The sequence below is a fragment of the Heptranchias perlo genome, chromosome 14, assembly GCF_035084215.1.
Source record: "Heptranchias perlo isolate sHepPer1 chromosome 14, sHepPer1.hap1, whole genome shotgun sequence".
Lineage (NCBI taxonomy): Eukaryota > Metazoa > Chordata > Chondrichthyes > Hexanchiformes > Hexanchidae > Heptranchias > Heptranchias perlo.
In genome coordinates, this window is record NC_090338.1 from 46,341,123 (window position 1) to 46,352,387 (window position 11,265).

Consider the following 11,265-nt stretch of genomic DNA (forward strand, 5'->3'; position numbering starts at 1 on the left):
GCCCTTCAATGACCGTCTTTTATTACATCCCATTTGATAACCCGTTTGAACGCAAAGGATTTGCTACAGTACTTTCATCAGATGACACCAACCCACCTACATGGCATTACATTCAAATGTTTATAAACCACCTGACATAGCACCAATACATAGCAATTCATCTGGATGGGGCTCAAACTGTGAAAAGACTAGTTGTCTAACACATCAATCTAATCAGCAACTCAAAGCAAAAAGCAGCAAATCAAAAATCTAGGCAAGTAATACATCACTAGTTTCATGCATTTTTACTGATAAGGTTCCATACTTCTAAAAACAAAAACAAACCAATGCTTTAGAAACTGAACACTGCAACACTATATTCAAATAGCTATATTGCACTGGCATGACGTCGAACAACCATCTCTCTACTCCAAGTCAGCCCCGTTATTTTGGGGTGCAAACACCAAATATTTAATCCCCCAACATTTATTTGATAAACCCCAATTTTGATCCAGTCATCCTTAACCAACAGCAGCTATTAATGGCCTGTAGAAATCAGGCCTCAAACTTAAGTGCTTCTGAAATACACAAGTCTGATATACACCCCCTATTTTCTCATTCGTCACAGAAGGGAAAACAAAATCAGATTTACAAATTCCTGCAAAATGCTGTATTAACATACCACACCAATGCTTCAAGTCAGTGAGTAACAGCCACAGAAAGTTCTAGCTTCAATCGATGCAGAGCTGGCTATTCTCAGCCAGGACAGCGGCATGAGCACAACTGACTCGACTATCCTTCGTTAGAGCACGTAAAATTGGTCAGGTTCCTTCACTTATCCAGTAATCCCTGCTGAAACTTTGTATTGCCCGAGAGTAGTGTTAACTGCAATACTTACTATGGTAGGATTAGCTGCCGCACTCAGGTTAAAATTCAATTTAAAAATGGCGGCAGGTGGGATTTGGGAGGATAACCATCACCTGTGGAACCATATATCAAGCAGGTTCAATGTCTTCTGGGAGAAAGGGATATTTGGCAAGGAAATTCATTAGATTTTGTACCTTTTTAACCTTGCAGGTCAAGAGTACTGCAAGTTATAACTATTGTTAATTTGTCCCTTGCAGTTAATCTTTCAATAGGCTTCGACAGATTACTAGAATTTTATTGCAGCAATAAAGCTTTACAATCGCAGCACTCCTACAATATGCATTAAACCATGCACGCTGATAACTAGTCAGCCTTGCTTCAACAGTAGCACTCTCGCCTCAGAGGTCAGAGGTTCAAGCCCCACTCCAGAGACTTGCACTGTCAGAGTTGCCGTCTTTCGGATGAGACATTATACCAAGGCCTGTCTGCCCTCAGGTGGATGTAAAAGATCCCATGACACTATTCGAAAAGGAGAAGGGGGGGTCCTAGCCAATATTTATCCCTCAACCAACATAACTTAAAAAATTATCTGGTCATTATCACATTGCTGTTTGTGGGACCCTGCTGTGCACAAATTGGTTGCCACATTTCCTACATTACAACAGTGACCACATTTCAAAAGTGCTTAATTGGCTGTAAAGCACTTTGGGACATCCAGAGGTCATGAAAGACACTATATAAATGCAAGTTTGTTCTTTCTTTACAGCACAATTCTTCAAATTGATAAGTAGTTTTAAATAATTTAGTACTTCACATGTACCCTTATTTCCCCATGTTTAAAGTTCAGCTCCTCTTCAAACCAGCTGGTACCATCTCCCTTTATCCAGCCTCTAGATTGAGCCTATAACAGTGAGCGCATAGGCAAAGTAACAAATGCTTATGCACTCACTGCTATAATAGGCTCAAACTACAGGTGCACAGAAATGCAGCAGCTCCCTTAAACTTCCCACGCTGAAAAAGACAAACCAGAGACATATCCTTGCATTACATTCCCTGTCCCCAAAGAAAAAGGGTTTATAGCAGCATCAGAATTGCAACAGTTTCAGCAAAGTGCAACAGAGCTCAACATACTGCACTATACAGTGGTAGGACATATTTGTACCCACAATTCAACACATTAAGTTCCTAGTTCAGTCAATTGTGCCTATATCAGGAAGTGTGAAGCAGAAAGCTTACATACAAGTGATATTTAAGATGAAATGAAGACAATTTTTATGCGCTAAAATTTACAAAGAATTTTATAGGCTTTTTACAGTTTTAGGTCCAATGAGTAATTCAGAGAAAGTTGATCGGCAACCCATTCCTGGGCCTCACTGCTTTGTTCTTTTCAGAACACTTATTCCACATTACAGTGGCTGTAAGCAACACTAGGCTATAAACTTAAAGACAAAATATCCATTCTCATCAAAACAGTTAAAAAGCAATGGACTAATCTATAACCAGCCCGTAAGACATTGAATGCTGCTAACATTTTTTCTTCAAGCTATTTCCCCCCAGCCCAAGAACACTGCATAAAAATGCTCTAGTAGTATCTTAAGACCATTAACAGCTCCACAATGGTCACGAAACCAGTGGCACTTCTAGTTGGAACCTGAAAATATGTCCAAGTTTAGATTTTAAAGAGTGATTGCCATTATACTGTAGAATTTAGACCAATGGTTACACCTCAAGCTGTTTCAACGAGGCTCGTTTTGAACTACGCACAACAGGAACAAAAACAAGGGAACGATGGTAACAAAGCTTGGTTGAAAATAAGGGTTTTAAGGAGGCTTTCAAAAGGTGAGAAAAGAAAGCAGGAAAACAGAAGCTAAGTGTTTTAGGGGAAAGTGCCAGAGCTGTGGGACAGAGGCAGCTCAAGGCTCTGTGTCACCAATCTTTTTCGAAAGGGTGGGAAGGGCTGAGTCGGGACTCAAGGAGGTTGTAGAGGTGGAGTGCAGCATGGTCACGGAGAACACGATAAAACATTCTAGCTGAGGCAACTGGATAGCTATGAAGAACAGAAACCCTGGCTGATTTTTCCCTTTCCCTCACTCATGGCCAAGAGGCAAATTACAAATGGCTCCACAATTCCACTTCATATCAGCTAACACATTAGTGATTGAACCTGTTTAATAGCCATATTTGGACAAAGCCATTTTTTGGTCTAAATAACCTCCTATAAACCTATTGTAGTCTACCACTGTTTACTTCAAATCATCCTAAACCAAGTTATCAACTCAGGACTTAAAGGTGCACTTTTAGCCAAAGCCTAATCAAAAGCAAATTCTCCAAGAAATCAGGAGCTTCACTGGAAGACTAAAGTAAGCACCAGGTCACTGAATAACAGCCCCAATCAAGCAGACCCTACCAATACCAAAGACATTCAGGTGCCTAAACTCAATGGGATTTCTTTGAGCAGGTAAATGTAAATGAATACCATCAAGCGGTCTCAACTGAAATCAATACCTCAGGACCTTTAATTTCATAACTGGACGTTATCCATAGGCGCTGTCACAGCCCTCTCCAAAACTGAAAACAAGCAAGGAATACAATCTACATCCAAGTCTCTTCACTCACCCCATCAGAAAAGTAATTCACATCATAATGTGTAATCCAAATATGGTACACTGTACATCTCCAGGAAAACAATTATTTTTGGGAAGACAGCAGGCAGATTCCCAAATCTACTTTTACATCATAAAATTGTGAATTACTTCACTCTTCAGATCCAACAAATGTTGTAAGGATGACATTGCACTAAGACAAAAAGACTAGAAGATAGCCGCTCATTAAAGCATTTTAACCAATTTCTCACTGCAAGGCAGAATATAGATAATATTGTTCAGGCTATATTACAGCAACCCAAAATATTTCCAGTTCAATTATAATTCTTCCTTCATTGAACAAGTTTGGGCAAAGCACTTGTACAGTAGCTACAATTGTTCCATATTCTTAGAACCCTATAATAAAAGAATCCCCAAACCTTTTATCCCAGACAAGGTTAGTCTGCATTACTGCATAGGAATAAGAAAAACATAGGAACAGGAGTAGACCATCCAGCCCCTCAAGCCTGTTCAGTCATTCAATTAGATCATAGCTGATCCGTATCTCAACTCCATTTACCCATTTTTGCTCCATATTCCTTGATATCCTTACCTAACAAAAATCTATCAATCTCACGCTTGAAAATTTCAATTGACCCAGGATCTAGAGATTTCATTTGTGGGGGCCGGGGGAAGGAGGAAAAGAGAAAGAGCTCTAGATTTCCACTATCCTTTGTGTGGAAAAAGGCTTCCTGGTTTCGCTTTAATTTTTAGATTATGCTCCTTGTTCTGGATTCTCCCACCAGGGGATTACAGTTTATGCAACCTGGCCTCAAAACTTAACCCTTCAGGCTCCAGTGTATCCACACTGCACCCCTTTGAAGGCCAATATATATTTCCTATGGTTGGGTGCCCAAAGCTGAACACAGTACTCCAGATTAGGGATGGACAATAAATGCTGGCCTCGCCAGCGACGCCCACATCCCGTGAACGAATAAAAAAATGGTGACAGAAAGACACTGCACAACTGAAGCATCACCTCCTCACTTTTATATTCTAATGCCCTTGAGATAAAAGCTAACATTCCATTTTGCTTTTGATTACATTTTCTACCTGTGCACTAGCTTTTAGTTATGTGCATACATTGACACCTAAATCCCTTTGCTCCTCCACAGCTTTTAAACTCTCCCCATTAAGAAAACATTCCAATTGACTTTCTCAAATCCAAAGTGGATGACCTAAACGCCATCTGCCATAGTTTTATCTACTCACTCAAGTCTATGTCCTTTTGTAACTTCTGCTCCCTCCTACACAACTTACTGTGTCTCCTAACTTAGTCTCATCTGCTAACTTGGATATACAACACTAATGCTTAACTCAAGATACAAATCCCTGGGGAACATCACTTTTTACATCCTGCCAATTAAAGAACACTCCCTTTATCCCTACTCTGTCTCCTACCTCCCAACCAATTACTAATCCATGCTACAAGGTTAGCATAATAGTAGTAAACAATTTTACAACACCAAGTTATAGTCCAACAATTTTATTTTTAATCCCACAAGCTTTCGGAGGCTTCCTCCTTCGTCAGGTGAACCGTTCACCTGACGAAGGAGGAAGCCTCCGAAAGCTTGTGGGATTAAAAATAAAATTGTTGGACTATAACTTGGTGTTGTAAAATTGTTTACAATTGTCAACCCCAGTCCATCACCGGCATCTCCACATCATAGCATAATAGTAGGTACAGCACAGGAGGCAGCCTTTCCACCCAGCGTCAATTCTGTGAGCTCTCATCTCTTGTATGGAACCTTATTAAAAGCCTTCTGGAAGTCCATATACACAACATTCACCATGCTAGCTACCTCAAAAAATTTGACTAGATTAGTCAGACATAATTTACCCTTCACAAACCCATGCTATGCTGACTGATCTGCTCATATTTGTCCAAGTGCTCAGTCATTGTCTCCGATAAAAGAATCCAATAAGTTTCCAACTGACGTTGAACGGACATGCCTATGAGTTATCTGGTCTGCCTCCCTCCCTCAAATAATGGAGCAATTTTCCAATGCAAAGGCAAATTCCTGAATCTAGAGCTTTAGAAAATTATGACCAACACATCTGCAGCTTCTCTTCCTATTTCTTTGATTACTATGGGGTAGAAGCCATCTTAAATCCCATTATTTTCTCTATTTTTAAAAAAACATTAGATCCATGAAGTTCCTCCCTTTGACTTTTTCTTAGGTTCCCTTTGTACCACTGGTATTTGGTCATCTTCCTCAACTGTGAAAACAAATACAAAATACTTATTTAATAAGTCTGTCATTGTTATTGTCCATTATAGGTTGCCTGTATCTTTCTCAACACATTTATAAAAACTGAGTTAGCATTGATATCCCTTAAAATATTTTCTTCATTTTTCCTTTTTGCACCCACATTACTTTCTTTGTATCCCTTTGTTGCTTTTTATAGCTCTCCTAGTCCACTGGATTTCCACTTTTCCTTGCAATTTTGTAAGTATTTTCTTTTAGCTTGATACAGTCTCTTACCTCATTTGTTGACCAAAACGTGCACAGGAGCTTCATTGTTCTTAAATAAATGAATCACAGGTGAGACCAAGTTGCTACCTTAGTCCCCTAAACTTAGTCAGAAAGTTGTAGTGTGCAAAAATGAGTTGCTTCAAGATAATCAACAAGAGCCTCTTTTCTTTCTAGAACTTAGCTTATATTGATTATAAGCAAGCATGCTGACTGTCGGAAATATACAGAACAACCGGGGCCACCATAAAGAAATATATAAATCCTGTAGGATGAAACTTGCTCCTAATCACGTCGATCCGCCATTTTATGACATGTCCGTACAAAACACAACAAAAGAGCAGCCATTCCACGCAGCCAGCCGTACTGTATGTCTGAGCACAATAAAAACTGCGTTCTGAAGGTTTTAATTTTGAAAAAATCATGTCTATGAATTGATTTTCAAAAGCATGGGGTGCTGACGACAGAGTGGGGAAAAATTGTAGCGCAGAAAAAGACAACGTCGGTAGGCCACAAAGTGACTGACAAAAGTGATCGCTGGGACGAACTTTACAATCTTTATTTAAAACTGGGATATTCATACACGAATACATTGCCAATTATATTAGCAGTTTTTTTTTAAATGAGAGAAACAGTAAGATTATATAAGAGAGACGGGTATCTTTCCGTCACACGCTTCTCACCGGCCTTTTGATTCAGCTGAGGAGGAGGTGGAGGGCGAGCGAGGGAGAGGGGGGGGGGGTGGGGGGGGTGAGTGAAGAGAGAAAGAGAAAGCAGTCGCCTACCGCACAAACGCGGAAAAGGTCAATTGTTACATAAAAAAATACACAACACACCACAAAAAAAGTTTATCAATAACATACCGGATGTGAGGAATGCCGACTCCTCCCTGTAAGATCTTGTACAGTTTGCTCTCATAGAGAAGCTGAGGATGCCTCGCTTTCTGTGATTCCAATTTCACTGCCACCTCCTAGAAACGTTATGAAAAACGAGCACAAAAAAAAAGGAGGGATGAGGAGGGGGGGGGAAGGGGAAAGAGAGAAAAAAAACCTCGTCAGTCGGTGAAAGACAACGACAGCCGTTATTAGCGGTAAAAAAAGGGCGGAATCGCCCGCTTCGACACCTTTTCTCCCGTCCTCTCCTTCCCCCCCCTCCTCCTCCTCCTCCTCCTCCCCGGTCCGTCGACACTCACCTCCCCGTTGGTGATGTTAATCGCCAGATAGATATCTCCAAACGAGCCGCTGCCGATTTTTCTGACCAGTTTGTATTTTCCACCGACGATAAATTCCGCTTTCGAACCACTGGCGCTGGCCATCCTCGTCGTTATTTTCTCTCAGCACAAGGACAGGCGGGACGCGAACATATAGAAGCCACCGAGTTGTGTCACTTTTCTCTTTTGAATTCTTATTCCGCTCCGTTTCCTGCTTTTCCCCCCGAGCGCTGACTCTCCCTAATGCTCCATCTTATCACCGTCAAGTTCTTTTTTTTTTCTTTGCAAAGGCTTGTGGGGGGGGAAACCTACGTCATCGGATTTTTTTCACACAATCATCATCTCGTTCTCGCGCTCATCGCCATGGTGATATGACCCGCCCCGGGTCATGACGAGACGCTGTGACTTTGGGGGCGGGTCACATTGAATTGTGGGATTTGTAGTCCGGCGCGCAATAAAGGGGAGACTATAACTCCCATGATACCGTGGGATAATTTTTTTTTCTTTTCTTGGTATTTTTTTTGATGCTCCTCATCTTTTTAAAAAAGGGGTTACTGACTTCATGGGGTGGGTGGGTGGGTGGGGGGAAACAAAAGTGTTCTTTATTTTAGTTGGGAACATCGCCCTGCCTCAGCCCATCTGCTGCTGAAACCCCCCCCCCCCCATCCATGCTTTTGCTACCTCCAGACTCCACTGTTCCAATGCTTTCCTGGCCGGCCTCCCATCTTCCCACCCTCCATGAATTTCAGCTCATCCAAAGTTCTGCTGCCCGTATTCTAACGCGCACCAGGTCCCGCTCACCGGTCACCCCTTATGCTCCTGACCTACGTTGGCTCCTGCTCCACCAACACATCAATTTAAAAATTCTCATCTTCGTATTCAAATCTCTTCATGGCTACATCCCTCACTATCTCTATAACGGCCTCCAGCCCTACAACCCTCCAAGAACGCTGCGTTTCTTCAACTCTGGTCTCTTGTGCATCCCTCAGTCACTTCACCCCACCATTGGTGGCCGTGCCTTCAGCCTTCTAGGACCTAAGCTCTGGAATTCCCTCCCTAAACCGCTCCGCCTTTCCACCTGGCTCTCCCCCTTTAAGACCCTTCTTAAAAACTTCCTCTTTGACCAAGTTTTTAGTCACTTCCTAATATCTCCTTCTTTGGCTCAGTGTCAACTTTTGTCTTATTATGCTCCAGTAAAGCGCCTTGGGACGTTTTCATACATTAAAAGCGCTATATAAATGCAAGTTGTTGTTGGAAAGGGACAACAGCAGTCTAGCATCCTTATTGATTTTACATCACACCCAGGAGAGACAGTTTTGATAAGTTTTACTTAATTGTGTTGCATTTGTAACAACTTCAAAAAAAGGTTCAAAATATTTCATGAAGGCAGTATTCCTTTAACAAGAGCACTATATTCCTACCCTGTAGTGGGAACTGTAGTAATGAAAATTTGGGGTTGTCTATAGTTACTCTTATTTAGTTAAAGTTTTTTCCCCTTTTTCCTTTCTTGGGTTTCCTTGCACTTTAACATTTGAAAGAGTGAAACCACAGCGCATCTCTCTTTGATCTTCCCCCATATCCTGCACACCTCACTGTGACCGTGGGTGAATATGGAACTTAGTTCGTGGACCTGTGTTGGACCATTCTAAGACACAATGCATCAGAATTCCAAAACACTGCATCACTGCAGCTCTTCAAAGTTGAGAAATATTAACTTAACAGGATTTAATGAAATGGGCCATTGACACTGCTCATTGGTCCATAATCTCAATAATTGAGATACAGGTTCATGCCACCAGTTCTAAAATTTCTCATGAATCTTTTACAGATGAGGGTGGCCATTCAGCCTATATAAAAATAAAGACTTGACATTTATATGATTTTTCCAATGCCCTCACGACATCCCAAAGCCTTTCACAGCAAGTGAGTTACTTTTTGAAGTGAAATCACTGTTGTTATGTATAAGCAAATGTTGTAGCCAATTTGTGTAGGGCAATGGATGAATGACTAGTTCATGTGTTTTTAGTGGTGGTGTTTGAGGGATAAATGTTGGCCAGGACACCAGGAACACATCCTGTTCTTCTTCAAACAATTGCCATGAGATATTTTACATTCACCTGAATATGCAGAAGGGGCCTTGCTTTAGCTTTAATTTTGAAAGGCAGTACCCCCTCAGTATTGCACTGTAGTGTCAGCCTATATTATGTACTCAAGTCTGTACCTGGTTTGAACCTACAAGCTCATCCTTCTACAGAAACCCATGCGTACACGATCACAGCGTCTAACTACATCTTGAATAATTTCAGAGCCTTTTGCTTCCACTTCCTTACCTGAAGATCCATCCCCATATTAATCATTCTATTGGTGAAGAAGTTCTTCCAGACATCAGTCCTGAATTTACTTTCACCAATTTATATCTAGGTCCTCATCTCCTTCAGTCCAAGTTTAATTTATCTGGTCATTATCACATTGCTACTTGTGGGACTCTACTGTGCGCAAATTCGCAGCCGCGTTTCCTACATTACAACAGTGACTACACTTCAAAGGTAATTAATTGGTTGTAAAGCACTTTGGGATGTCCTGAGGTCATGAAAGGCTCTATATAAAAAAAAAGTGTTTCTTTTAAAATAGTACTCCGGAATAATTTTTTCTAGATTGCTCAGTGTATTTACTTCTATAGTGTGCCCTCTCAATCATCTCTTGTCACAATTGAAGTGTTCAAGTTTTTCTAGCCAATCCTTATAACTTAATACTCTGTCACCATGCCTCAACCTCATAGTCATTTTCTGCATTGCCTCCAGAACTTGGATATTTCTTCTGGGTTTGAATACAGCAACTGAACACAGAACTCAATCCTGGGGCTTCTGTATCCAAAATAACACTTTAAAAGAAACCAGAGAGAAAATAAAATAACAGAAAAACAGAAAAAATGAAGGGAATAATGGACTAAAGTGTTAGATTAATTCCATTGGTAGCACTCTTGTCAATGACTCAGAAGCATACAACCTAGGCTAAAACTTCAGTATAAGTACTGAAGGAGTACTATTTGAAGAAAACATTTGCCTGAGGAAGGAGAAAATCTCCGAAAGCTTGTGAATTTAAAATAAAATTGCTGGACTATAACTTGGTGTTGTAAAATTGTTTACAATTATATTTGAAGAAGAACAGAGAAGTGTCCTGGCCAACATTCTTCGCTCAATTGTAAACAGATTAATTAGTTGCTTCTTGTGGGACTTTGTTGTGTGAAAATTGGTTGCTTCGTTTGCTCCACAATAGTAGTGACTAGACTTCAAAGTTAATTGGTAGTGGTACTTTGGGATTTCCTAAGGACATGCTAAGGTGCTATATAAATGCAAGTTCTTTCTTATAATAGATCAAGATCAAGGCAGGGAGAAAGAAATGCAAACAAATGCAAAATATTGCAGATGCTAGAAATCTGAAAAAAAAAAAGAAAATGCTGGAAACACTCAACAGGTCAAACAGCATCTGTGGAGAGAGAAGCAGACTTAACATTTCAGGTCGATGACCTTTCATCAGAATTCAATATCACTGAGAAAGAAATGCAAAACCATTGAGAAAATCATTGAATTATACAATCTGACAGCACAGGAGGAGGCCATTCAACTCATTATGCCTGTGCCGGCTCTTTGAAAGAGGTACACTCCTCTACCCTTCCCCCATAGCCCAGCAATTTTTTCCTTTTGAAGTATGTATCCAATTCCCTTTTGAAAATTACTATTAAATCTGCTTCCACAACCCTTTCAGGCAGTGCATTCCAGATCATAACAACTCATTGTGTAAAAAAAAATTCTTCTCATCTCCCCTCTGGTGCTTTTGTGAATGGAGAAGCTCGGTTGAAAAAAAAGATAAACAAGACAATGAAAACCAAAATAAATAAAACAAGGGCACAAAGTATGAACATCTGATATAAGCTCGGGTTCTGCCAGAACCATTTAGCGCCAGACCTCATCATAGCTTTGATCTAGACATGCACACAAGAACTGAATGCCAGAGGGGAGGTAAGAATATTTGCCCTTGACATCAAGGCAGCATTGGCCGAAGATGAAGGAACCAAAGGAAAATTAAGTCAATG

General features: G+C 40.6%; 1 protein-coding gene across 3 annotated transcripts in view; it reads right to left on the reverse strand.

Moving 5' to 3' along the window:
- Positions 1–7,471, reverse strand: part of csnk1a1 (casein kinase 1, alpha 1) — a 54,885-nt gene extending 47,414 nt beyond the window's left edge. Inside the window, exons 1-2 of one of the 3 annotated variants that reach the window (XM_067996390.1) lie at positions 7,155–7,470; positions 6,826–6,932 (exon numbers count right to left, since the gene is read on the reverse strand). In XM_067996390.1, coding sequence (XP_067852491.1) covers positions 6,826–6,932; positions 7,155–7,277 — 230 coding nt within the window. In that variant the 5' untranslated portion in view covers positions 7,278–7,470. Of the gene's footprint in view, positions 1–6,825; positions 6,933–7,154 lie in introns of all 3 variants that reach the window. The other 2 variants (XM_067996392.1, XM_067996391.1) reach the window with 2 other exon arrangements.
- Between the last annotated feature and the right edge of the window lie 3,794 nt (positions 7,472–11,265).